Source organism: Trachemys scripta, chromosome 23 (assembly GCF_013100865.1).
Source record: "Trachemys scripta elegans isolate TJP31775 chromosome 23, CAS_Tse_1.0, whole genome shotgun sequence".
NCBI lineage: Eukaryota > Metazoa > Chordata > Testudines > Emydidae > Trachemys > Trachemys scripta.
In genome coordinates this window covers 3,282,746-3,296,216 of record NC_048320.1, presented here as the reverse complement: position 1 = coordinate 3,296,216, position 13,471 = coordinate 3,282,746, and the positions used below count along the sequence as shown (strand labels likewise).

The following is a 13,471-nucleotide window of genomic DNA, read 5'->3' as shown; positions in this document are numbered from 1 at the left end:
TCAGTCGGGAATCAATTTGGAGTGGGCAAATCTACGGTGGGGGCTGCTGTGATCCAATTTGCCAGGGCAATGAAAGACCTGGTGATAGCAAGGGTAGTGACTCTGGGAAACGTGCAGTCAATAGTGGATGGTTTTGCTGAAATGGGATTCCCAAACTGTGGCGGGGCCATAGACGGAACCCATATCCCTATCTTGTCACCGGAGCACCAAGCCACCGACTACGTAAACCGCAAGGGGTACTTTTCAATGCTGCTGCAAGCCCTGGTGGATCACAAGGGACGTTTCACCAACATCAACGTGGGATGGCCGGGAAAGGTACATGATGCTCGCGTCTTCAGGAACTCTGCTCTGTTTCGAAAGCTGGAGGAAGGGACTTTCTTCCCGGACCAGAAAGTGACCATTGGGGATGTTGAAATGCCTATCGTGATCCTTGGGGACCCAGCCTACCTGTTAATGCCATGGCTCATGAAGCCGTACACAGGCAGCCTGGACAGGAGTCAGGACCTGTTCAACTACAGGCTGAGCAAGTGCCGAATGGTGGTGGAATGTGCATTTGGACGTTTAAAAGCGCGCTGGCGCAGCTTACTGACTCGCTCAGACCTCAGCGAAAAGAATATCCCCATTGTTATTGCTGCTTGCTGTGCGCTCCACAATATCTGTGAGAGTAAGGGGGAGACATTTATGGCGGGGTGGGAGGTTGAGGCAACTCGCCTGGCCGCTGATTACGCGCAGCCAGACACCAGGGCGGTTAGAGGAGCACAGCAGGGCGCGGTGCGCATCAGAGAAGCTTTGAAAACGAGTTTTGTGACTGGCCAGGCTACTGTGTGAAACTTCTGTTTGTTTCTCCTTGATGAACCCTCCAACCCCCCCCCCCCCCGGGCCCGGCGCCCTCCCCTTCCCGATAAAATGCAGTGTGTCCTTTTCCCTCCCTCCCGCTTGCAGAGGCAATAAAGTCATTGTTTTTTCACATTCATGCATTCTTTATTAGTTCCTTACAGAGGTAGGGGGATAATTGCCAAGGTAGCCTGGGATGGGTGGGGGAGGAGGGATGGAAAAGGACACACTGCATTTTAAAACTTTAACTCTTATTGAAGGCCAGCCTTCTGATGCTTGGGCGATCATCTGGGGTGGAGTGACTGGGTGGACGGAGGCCCCCCCACCGTGTTCTTGGGCGTCTTGGTGAGGCGGCTATGGAACTTGGGGAGGAGGGCTGTTGGTTACACAGGGGCTGTAGCGGCGGTCTCTGCTCCTGCTGCCTTTCCTGCAACTCAACCATACGCTCGAGCATATCAGTTTGATGCTCCAGCAGACGGAGCATTGCCTCTTGCCGTCTGTCTGCAAGCTGACGCCACCTATCGTCTTCAGCCCGCCACTTGCTCTGTTCTTCCCGCGATTCAGCCCGCCACCTCTCCTCTCGTTCATATTGGGCTTTTCTCATCTCCGACATTGACTGCCTCCACGCATTCTGCTGTGCTCTATCAGCCTGGGCGGACATCTGCAGCTCCGTGAACATCTCGTCCCTCGTCTTACGTTTTCTCTTTCTAATGTTCACGAGCCTCTGCGAAGGAGAAACATTTGCAGCTGGCGGAGGAGAAGGGAGAGGTGGTTAAAAAAGACACATTTTAGGGAACAATGGGTACACTCTTTCATTACAAGGTCGCATATTTCGGCTTGCAGGCAGCCATCGTAGGCCACAGTGTTTTGGCTTTTTTAACCTTCTTAACATGCGGGAAAGGTTGCAAACAGCAGCGCATTTCCCATATCAAGGATGAATTGGGTTGTCCATTTAAAATGGGGTTTCAATGTAAAAGGAGGGGGCTGCGGTTTCCTGGTTAACATGCGGCACAAACACAAGTAAACCACCCCCCCCCACACACACACACACACACACACGATTCTCTGGGATGATCACTTCACCCCTCCCCCCACCGTGTGGTTAACAGCGGGGAACATTTCTGGTCAGAAGAGCAGGAACGGGCGCCTCTGAATGTCCCCCTTAATAAAATCACCCCATTTCAACCAGGAGAGCTTTCTGGAGATGTCCCTGGAGGATTTCCGCTCCATCCCCATACACGTTAACAGACTTGCTTGCTTTTTTTTTGTAATGTTTACAAATATTTACAAAGTTACACTCACCAGAGGTCTCCTGTGTGCCCTGAGGGTCTTGGGTGAGTTCGGGGGTTACTGGTTCCAGGTCCAGGGTCACAAACATATCCTGGCTGTTGGGGAAACCGGTTTCTCCGCTTCCTTGCTGCTGTGAGCTACCTACAGTACCTCCATCGTCATCTTCCTCGTTCCCCGAACCGTCTTCCCTGTGTGTTTCTCCAGTGAGAGAGTCATAGCACACGGTTGGGGTAGTGGTGGCTGCACCCCCTAGGATCGCATGCAGCTCCGCGTAGTAGCGGCAAGTTTGCGGCTCTGCCCCGGACCTTCCGTTTGCTTCTCTGGCTTTGTGGTAAGCTTGCTGTAGCTCCTTAATTTTCACGCGGCACTGCTGTGTGTCCCTGTTATGGCCTCGGTCCTTCATGGCCTTGGAGATCTTTTCTAATACTTTTCCATTTCTTTTACTGCTACGGAGTTGAGCTATCACTGCTTCATCTCCCCATATGGCGAGCAGATCTCGTACCTCCCGTTCGGTCCATGCTGGAGCTCTTTTGCGATCCTGGGAGGACTCCATCACGGTTACCTGTGCTGATGAGCTCTGCGTGGTCACCTGTGCTCTCCACGCTGGGCAAACAGGAAATGAAATTCAAACCTTCGCGGGTCTTTTCCTGTCTACCTGGTCAGTGCATCTGAGTTGAGAGCGCTGTCCAGAGCGGTCACAATGAAGCACTGTGGGATAGCTCCCGGAGGCCAATAACATCGAATTCCGTCCACACTACCCCAATTCCGACCCGCAAAGGCCGGTTTTATCGCTAATCCCGTCGGAGGTGGTGTAAAGAAACTGGTTTAAAGGGCCCTTTAAGTCGAAAGAAAGGGCTTCGTTGTGTGGACGTGTCCAGGCTTAATTCGGTTTAACGCTGCTAAAGTCGACCTAAACCCGTAGTGTAGACCAGGCCTATGAGGAGATAACTGGCTCTGTGGATATGGGGAAAGCGGTGGATGTGATATATCTTGACTTTAGTAAAGCTTTTGATACAGTCTCCAACAGTATTCTTGCCAGCAAGTTAAAAAAGTATGGGCTGGATGAATGGACTATAAGGTGAATAGAAAGCTGTCTAAATTGCCGGGCTCAACGGGTAGTGATCAACGGCTCGATGTCTATTTGGCAGCCGGTATCAAGCAGAGTGCCCCAGGGGTCGGTCCTGGTGTCAGTTTTGTTCAACATGTTTATTAATAATCTGGATGATGGGATTAATATCACCCTGAGCAAATTTGCAGATTACACAAAACTGGGGGGAGAGGTAGATACGATGGAGGATAAAGGATCGGGTCCAGAGTGACCTAGACAAATTGCAGGACTGGGCCAAAAGAAATCTGATGAGGTTCAACAAGGACAAGTGCAGAGTTCTGCACTCAGGAAGAATCCCATGCACCGCTACAGGCTGGGGACCGACTGGCTAAGCAGCAGTTCTGCAGAAAAGGACCTGGGGGTTACAGTGGACAAGAAGCTGGATATGAGTCAGCAGTGTGCCCTTGTTGCCAAGAAGGCCAACAGCATATTGGGCTGTATTAGTAAGAGCATTGCCAACAGATTGAGGGAAGTGATTATTCCCCTCTATTTGGCACTGGTGAGGCCACATCTGGAGTACTGTGTCCAGTTTTGGGGGCCCCCCCACTACAGAAAGGATGAGGACAAATTGGAGAGAGTCCAGCAGAGGGCAACAAAAATGATTAGGAGGCTGGGGCACATGACTTATGAGAAGAGGCTGAGGGAACTGGGCGCATTTAGTCTTCAGAAGAGAAGAGTGAGGGGGGATTTGATAGCAGCCTTCAACTACCTGAACGGGGGGCATTCCAAAGAAGATGGAGCTCGGCTGTTCTCAGTGGTGGCAGATGACAGAACAAGGAACAATGGTCTCAAGTTGCAGTAGGGGTGGTTTAGGTTGGATACTAGGAAAAACTTTTTCACTAGAAGAGTGGTGAAGCACTGGAATGGGTTACCTAGGGAGGTGGTGGAATCTCCTTCCTTAGAGGTTTTTAAGGCCCGGCTTGATAAAGCCCTGGCTGGGATGATTTAGTTACCAACAGAACTCCACTGGCCATCACCTACAGTCCTCAGCTTAAACCTCTCCAACGCATCATCAGTGATCTACAACCCATCCTGGACAATGATCCCTCACTTTCACAGACCTTGGGAGGCAGGCCAGTCCTCGCCCACAGACAACCTGCCAACCTTAAGCATATTCTCACCAGCAACCACGCACCGCACCATAACAACTCTAACTCAGGAACCAACCCATGCAACAAACCTCGATGCCTACTCTGCCCACATATCTACACCAGCAACACCATCACTGGACCTAACCAGATCAGCTACAACATCACCGGCTCATTCACCTGCACGTCCACTAATGTTATATATGCCATCATATGCCAGCAATGCCCCTCTGCTATGTACATTGGCCAAACTGGACAGTCACTACGCAAGAGGATAAATGGACACAAGTCAGATATCAGGAATGGCAATATACAAAAACCTGTAGGAGAACACTTCAACCTCCCTGGCCACACAATAGCAGATGTAAAGGTTGCCATCTTACAGCAAAAGAACTTCAGGACCAGACTCCAAAGAGAAACTGCTGAGCTCCAGTTCATTTGCAAATTTGACACCATCAGATCAGGATTAAACAAAGACTGTGAATGGCTATCCAACTACAGAAACAGTTTCTCCTCCCTTGGTATTCACACCTCAACTGCTAGCAGAGCACCTCACCCTCCCTGATTGAACTAACCTCGTTATCTCCACACTGATATATACCTACCTCTAGAGATTTCCATTACTTGCATCTGAAGAAGTGAGGTTCTTACCCACGAAAGCTTATGCTCCCAATACTTCTGTTAGTCTCAAAGGTGCCACAGGACCCTCTGTTGCTTTTTACAGATTCAGACTAACACGGCTACCCCTCTGATGATTAGTTGGGGTTGGTTCTGCCTTGAGCAGGGGGATGGACTAGATGACATCCTGAGGTCTCTTCCAATCCTAATTTTACATAATTCTATGACAACCTACCGACAAATGTCTGTCTATTGTATAGTGCTCATTACCGTAATAGCCGAGTGCCTCAGTCTTTTTAAGGTATCAGTACCCCTGTAAAGTACTGCAGCATTATCCCCATTTCACAGATTGAGAATTTATGCACAAAGCAGCTCAGTGGTTTAACAGAGTACCCACAGGAAGTCTGTGACAGAGATAGAAACACCTGGATCTCCCAAGAGACCAGCTACCACCATAATCACTGGACTATGTTTCCTCTTTGAATCTCTCATACTGCACCAAAACTCAACTAGATAATAGAGTGTATTTTGGAGCAGTTCTCTGAAGCCATCTGGAGAGATGTTTTTCCTGACACCCTTTCTCCACAGCAGTTGAGCAACTGGCCACTGCAAACCTGCTGTTAATTACTTCTTAATACCATTCCTGGGGTTTACCACTTCACCCATGGCTCCACCTCCTGCTCACTCTGAGAAGTGTAGAGTTTCGCTTGTATTTGCACAACTGCAATAGCCATTAAAAAAAAAATCACAATCCAATTCAAGCAGATACAGTTGCTAGAGGGCTGGGACAGCTCCTTCTGTGAGAGGAGCTCTCCATGGTAGCAAAGAACTAACCAAACCTGGAGAAGTTCACTAGCTCACAGCACACAGACAGACAAGCGCTGAAATGTGTGTTCACCCCTGGACACAGGAAGTCAGAAGCACCACCATAAGCATTTTCACTGAGTGACAGCCCCTTTTAATGATGCAAGTATGAACCTACAAGCCATCTTCTATCATTCAGCGGAGTAGGAGGAGCTTCCATCCCTGACCCATACAGCTGTCAGAGTCTAGTTTTCAGGTGATCATGTCCCCCCCACTAGTACATATCTGTTGGTGATAAGCACATAAGCCAGTGAACAGAAACTACTCCTGAGGGAATTCTGTGCCAAAAAAATAAATATTCTGCACACAATATCTTAAAATTTTGCAAATTTTATTTGTCAAAATAACACAATATAATCACACCATTTTCAATTATTTGCTGACAAGTATTTTGAAATAAATTACCAAAATAATGGAAAATGCTGTGATTATATTTTTATTGTGTTTCTGTGTTATTTTCACAATTAAAATATGCAGAACTTTGCAGAATTTTAAATGTTAATTTTTTGGTGCAGAATTTCCTCAAGAGTACCAGGGTTCTGGGAGGCGCAATCAGGGTGTGGGCAGCTCGATAAGGAGGTCTGGGCGCAGGGGAATCTGGATGCACAGGGGCTCAGTGCAGGGGTTATGGGACTCTGCAGGGCAGTCCAGGTGAAGGTGGTTAGGGCTCAGTGTGGAGTGGGGCGGGGGTCAGGGTGCAGCTGGTTGGGGCTCAGTGGGGTAGAGGGTCCGGGTATGCGGGGGCTCCTGATGCAGGGGGTGAGGCTCGGTGGGGAGTTTGGGAAGCTTGGGGAGGGGTTCTGGGGGCTCCTAATATGGAGGGGAGGCTCAGTGGAGGGGGGGTCTGGGTGCGCACGTGGAGGGGGGTCACTGTACAGGGAGCTGCTCCGTCAGCCCAAACCCCGCGCATCCAGACCACCGGCACCCAACCTCCCCACATACACACACTAGGGTGACCAGATGTCCCGATTTTAGAGGGACAGTCCCGATTTTTGGGTCTTTTTCTTATATAGGCTCCTATTACCCCCCACCCCCGTCCCGATTTTTCACACTTGCTGTCTGGTCACCCTAACACACACACACACACACACACACATATACATACATACATACATACCTGGAAACCTCTCCCTCGAGCCGCACGCCTACCCCGCACCCAGACACCACTACCACTACCCCTGCGGTGCCGAGCTTCCTGCAGCCAGGGGATGTTTCTGGGGCTTGATCTGACGCAGCCCTGGCTGCTCCATTCAGGGAAGGGGGGTAGGAGAACTCTGTCTCCATCCTCCTCCCCCTCACCTGAAACTAATGTCCCTGTGTGGCCAGGGCATCCCCATACTCCCCTTCCTCCAGTGATTGACCTCTCCCCCCCAGTTGCTGAACAGAGCACAGCTGCCAGGGAGGGGTGAGTAATTACTGGTACAGCGTCTCTTTGCTTTCCCACAGAAACCATTTTCTGCAAGGAAGAAAAGGGAATCTGAGGGGGAGGAGTGGGGCAGCATTTTTCTGCTGCACTGCAGTTGTGCAGAATTTTCCCAGGAGTAAGAAACAGTGCACCACATTGGTATAATTTAAAACAGTTTGGCAGCACAGTATATAAAAGCCCTGTACATATTATGGCCCAATACATATAACTTCAGCAATGAATATCACCATTATTTCTTCTTCTGTGCATTACAACAGAGGGAGATGCAATACAGCAAAGGGAGACAGCCTTTATCCTGCTGGAAAAATGGTAGGAATCAAAATATTAAAGGAGTATTTTTTTAAGACTGATATGAAAAATATTGTTTTTCTTCAAGGCCTCTCATTTTACATTTTCCTGGACAGTCAGAGCAGCACCAGGTGGCCACGTTGAGAAGAGAAGCCTTAAACAAAAACTGTGTAGGTTCTGATGTTGAAGCAGCTACAGCAGGCTGAACTGAAAGGAGCCCTGTTAGCATTTGTCCTCAGACAGAAATTCAATAATGGAAGAAACAACACAATAACCTAGTAATACTTGTTCCTAAACATCAGGCAATGGAAGCAGCTAATCTTGCATTTGATATATTGAAATTTAAGCAGGCATGAATGCAATCTTCATAAGTGTCTAAAGATATACACCTCTACCTCGATATAACGCTGTCCTCGGGAGCCAAAAAATCTTACCGCGGTATAGGTGAAACCGCGTTATATCGAACTTGCTTTGATCTGCCAGAATGCGCAGCCACGCCCCCCCCAGAGCACTGCTTTACCGTGTTATATCCAAATTCGTGTTATATCGGGTCGCGTTATATCGGGGTAGAGGTGTAATTTCAACAGGAGTGTGTAAAATTAAAATGGATCTATATTACTATGCTCTTCTACAGCATGTTTTCCATCGGGGGCATCAAACAGTTCATCAGACTCCATACTCCACTGCAGGTTATCCAGGCATTATTCCCATTTTATAGAGGGCAAGCCAAGGCACACTGCAGTGAAAGGACTTGCACATGGTTACACAGCAAGACAGTGGCAAAGTGATGACTAAAATTCCAGAGTGCCAGTTTCCAATGCCCAGAGCTCTAACTCTCAAAGACATACGGGAACATTAGTGTGCCAGCAGGAAGTCCCAAGAGAGTTCATTCATATTTTTTATTTGGCAGACTAGTGCAATACAAAATGCGGCTAGCAGTAAGACTTGTTTTTCTAACAAAAAGTACTGCACTATTTTCTTGGAAGTAAGGGTGGAAGGACAAACAGGGGAGAGGAATGACGACTGCTGACAAAGTTGCTCCAGGGCAGCTGGAAAAGGTCAGGCAGGCCGTGGCAGGCAGGGCCTGAGCAGCAGGAGGTGTTTAAGTGAGCAGACAGTTGGGGGCTCTAGAGCACCAGCAGCTACATAAACAATGGTTAGAGGCACTCTTACTCTCATGTAGCCAGAGATAGCAAATGTAGTAGAAAGAGAGAGCCTGAGACAAGAGGCCTGAGCTAAAGTAGTGGGCAAGTTTTGCTGATATAAAGCAAAGTTAACAAAAGTCAGACTGTGAGCAAAAGGCAGGCCCTGCTATAAAACCTGCCTACTTGCAAGTTCACAGAATCTGGCAAGAACAGGGCTGGTATTGCAAAAAAAACATACATTCCTAAGTAGTACTAGGCACAGTAAACTCATGCAAACACATTTCAAAAGGGTGGTACCAGAACACCCAATACCAAGTCTGGTGTGTACACACACACACACACACACATGCACCCCACAGATAAGGAGCACACAATGACCCCACCTAAAGATAAGGTCAGGATGACAGTGTGACGGATAGAGATGTTTTGATCAAACCAACATGTGCAAGGTAATGGCTGGTAACAAACCATGTGAGGGGGCAGTAACTACCTACATAAGAGGGGCAATACATAAGTTGTATATATCGGTGTATAAAATGGAGTCTCAGAGAGTGTGTCTTTGGCCAGCCGAGGGGGCAGTGGAAAGTCCCGCCACTGACTTAGCTGAGTCCATTGTCACGGGCAGACAGGTCTTAGTATCCCCATAGAATCTGCCAGGTGCTATCACTGTGCTTCGGCGACAATAAACCTGACCAAGTGCCTCTGCTACGAATGGGTCTGTAGTTATTGGGCAGTTCGATCGGAGCCTGCTGTAGGGGCTACACGGCCAGAGCCAGTGCAGCATGCAGAGAGAACACACACACAGCCAACATCTGACTACAGCAGCATGATCGGGAACTAGAGATCTATGAACAATACCGCATGTTCCACTGAAAACGCCAATTATTAACTATAGGAATCACTACGGCTTTAAATCAGCCTTTCATTAACAGATTCTCAAGATGAGCCCTGCCTGTCACAGGTTGGCTGACCCTTTAGGGTAGTTGTGCTCAGCCACACTTGGGACAGATTAGCTAGCCCCCCTATCAGGACCAGCTAGGTTATTTCCGAGTAGTTCTGATCCCTTTTAAAGAGAATAGAACCACACAGAATCAGCAGGTTTCTGTGGAAGGCCCTGAGCAAAGGCCTGCAGGAGATTGTGCGGGGACTCTAGGGAAGAAGCCTAGAAGTCAGGGCTCTATCTCAGAGCCAAAGGAAATAAAATGTAGCCCAGAGGGGCTCAGACTGTGTCAGAGGACTCCGGGGAAGTGGTCTGGGAGTCAGGGCTCTATGACAGAGCCACAGAGAGACTGAAAGGTAACCCAGAAGGGACTGGGAACCGAACCTGAAGAGCAGGCTGAAGAGGATCCTAAGTGGGGCAAAAGTACTTTTGGTTTGGTCTGGACTTTTGTGGAGTCATGTGAACCCTGGGAGAGACGGAAAACCCTGAGGAGGAGGAAATTGAGGCAGGGAGTGTCTGCAGTGCCACACTTAGCCATAGCAGGCACACCTCGTGACACTGGCCATACAAAACATACAGTGGTTCACAGATTTCAGTGGGAGTCAGGCACCTAACACGCTTAGGCACTTTTGTAAATCACACTAGGTGCCTATCTGCATCTTCAGGCACCTAAATACTTTTGAACAGAAACAGTCAAGTCACTAAGTACAATTAATACTTCCTTAAATGCAAAATGTTTTAACAAACATATTTCTTATGCATTCAACGTATTTTTATTTAACTACTAATCAAGTTTTATTTAACTACTAATAAACTAATTGAATTCCAATTTCCATCCAAATGCAGTTTGACAAAAAATCCTAAATAAGAAATCATCCAGTAAACAAGGAATGCATCATTCACTGTTCTCTAACATAATAATGTAAAAATTAAGAATTTGAATAAATATATGTTAATCTATATAATTCCTTCAATGAATGCATATAGATACAGTCCATCACTGTGACTAACCAAAAAAGTATCAAATTTAATGCAACAACTATATTTGGTTGCAAATCAATATGTTTTAATGGTTACCAACCAATGAGAATTACCCTCTCTCTAGGCAACAATACAAAAATCAATTATTTAAATTGAGTTTTCCTGCTTAAAATCACTCTGAGATCCACTCCATTGCACACACACAAAAATCCTAGATGTTAAAAGTACATTAAGGTTGCAAAGGAAAGCACTCACAAGTAGTAAGGAAATGCCTTCACATTTTTGAACTGCAGAATATTTTACAATCTCAAAAATTGAAATCATGTCTAGCAACTGTATAGGTGGGGCTAAGAGGACAAATTGGCAAAACATTTCGATCTCCTCAAGTTGCATTTTATGGACTAGTGTAGTACTAGGAGTTTCCTGTGGATAAAATGACATGTTTTCTGCTTCCATGCATTACACTTAAAAAAGACTTAACTGAAATACCCTAAATACGCATCCATGCAAAGAAGGCCTGCTCTTTGTCCAACCATGGCCCCTACCTTATTCCCATCTTTTGGGATAAAGCCACACCCTCACTTTTAACCTCAAAGCCACATTCACATTCCCAAAGAAGAGATACACAAGTGACTCAGGCAGGGTGAGTTCTGGGAACAAGACAGTTTCAGAAATTTAGCTGACTGCTTCCAGGTCTAAAATGACACTCTCTCTAGGTCTTGTTAGACAGAAGAGTAACAGTGGATACTTACATGCCAGCCTGGAAGTCCTTCTCATTCACGACAGCACAATTGCTTAATGACAGTTCATCTGTAGGACATCTTGCTGCTTGCATAGACTATTGGAGGTGACACAAACAGGGCAGAAAAAAATCAGTAATGAGCCACAAGAAAATACAAACATCTTTTTTTAATAAGATATGCATTTCTTAAACTGTATTAATTAAATGAAATGCAAATTGGTTCCTTGAGATCTCATTAGCATTGATGTGACGTTTGGATGCATAGTTTGCCATCAGTGGCAAAAAGCACCTTTCTACATTCACAGTTTCTAAGGCACTTACACACCTTCTCTCTAAAGTATGTCTGCAGTTGATTATAGCCTCGTAAGTCCCAGCATATGAGAGCGACAAGGCAAGTGAGGTAATATCTTTATTTGGAACAACTTCTGTTGGTGAAACAGACATGCTTTTGAGTTTCACAGAGCTCTTCTTCAGAAATCCAAAGAAAACATCTCTTTCACCAACAGAAGTTGGTCCAAATAAAGATATTACCACACTATTCTTGTTTCTTTCTTTAAAGCATACATTGCCACATTCTACACCCTGAAACCTCTAGATCTGACAACTGCAGTACATGCTACAGAAGACTGCCCTAAGCTCATCTGGCAAAGAATATATCTGCTTGGCACTATCAGTCACTATTAAACCATATTTCATCATATTTAATTCTGAGGGCAATTCAAGGTGTTGGCAGGAAAATGTAAAACTCTACATTGTTTGGGATTCTAATACCTGAATACCCACCCCTCTCCTACTGTGCCACCAAAGGTTTAATTGAGCAGTGGAAAAGATTATGGTTCAATGAATAGTTCTGATGTTTTCAACCAAGCCAGAGACCAAAATGGGTGATTTTTATTAACTGAAAGTTATTGGGAAACTTCTCTTTATACTTTCATAGACTTTAAGGCCAGGCGGGACCATTAGATTATACAGTCTGACCTTCTGCATTCACAGGTCATTAAATTTCACACAGATATCGTTATATTGACGCAAAGGATTTTAGTCCCCTGAGGACTGAAATAATAGAATCATAGAATATTAATGTTGGAAGAGACCTCAGGAGGTCATCTAGTCCAATCCCCTGCTCAAAGCACGACCAACACAAACTAAATCATCCCAGCCAAGGCTTTGTCAAGGCGGGCCTTAAAAACCTCTAAGGATGGAGATTCCACCACCTCCCTAGGTAACCCATTCCATTCCTTCACCACCCTCGTAGTCATATAGTGTTTCCTAATATCCAACCTAGACCTCCCCCACTGCAACTTGAGACCATTGCTTCTTGTTCTGTCATCTGCCACCACTGAGAACAGCCGAGCTCCATCCTCTTTGGAACCCACTTCAGGTAGTTGAAGGTTGCTATCAAATCCCCCCTCACGCTCTTCTGCAGACTAAATAACCCCAGTTGCCTCAGCCTCTCCTCGTAAGTCACGTGCCCCAGCCCCCTAATCATTTTCATTGCCCTCCGCTGGACTCTCTCCAATTTGTCCACATCCTTTCTGTAGTGGGGGAACCAAAAATGGACACAATACTCCAGATGTGGCCTCACCAGTGCTGAATAGAGGCGAATAATCACTTCCCTCTATCAGCTGCCAACTAGACATCGAGCCATTGATCACTAACCGTTGAGCCCAACAATCTAGCCAGTTTTTTATCCACCTTATAGTCCATTCATCCAATCCATACTTTTTTAACTTGCTGTCAAGAATACTCTGGGAGACTGTATCAAAAGCTTTGCTAAAGTCAAGATATATCACATCCACCACTTTCCCCATATCCACAGTGCCAGTTATCTCATCATAGAAGGCAATCAGGTTGGTCAGGCATGACTTGCCCTTGGTAAATCCATGTTGACTGTTCCTGATTGCCTTCCTCTCCTCTAGGGTGCTTCGAAATGGATTCCTTGAGGACCTGCTCCAGGATTTTGCCAGGGACTGAAGTGAGGCTGACTAGTCTGTAGTTCCCCGGGTTCTTTTTCTTCCCTTTCTTAAATATGGGCACTATATTTGCCTTTTTCCAATCGTCCAGGACCTCCCACGATCGCCACAAATTTTCAAAGATAATGGCCAATGGCTCTGCAATCACATCAGCCAACTCCCTCAGCACACTTG

At 46.6% G+C, this 13,471-nt stretch overlaps 1 protein-coding gene across 2 annotated transcripts in view; it reads right to left on the bottom strand.

The window, feature by feature from the left end:
- NSF (N-ethylmaleimide sensitive factor, vesicle fusing ATPase) overlaps nucleotides 1-13,471 on the bottom strand; it is a 159,709-nt gene that overhangs the window by 122,050 nt on the left and 24,188 nt on the right. For both annotated transcript variants that reach the window (XM_034755726.1, XM_034755727.1), the window contains exon 2: nucleotides 11,335-11,420. In XM_034755726.1, coding sequence (XP_034611617.1) covers nucleotides 11,335-11,420 — 86 coding nt within the window. The remainder of the gene's footprint in view (nucleotides 1-11,334; nucleotides 11,421-13,471) is intronic.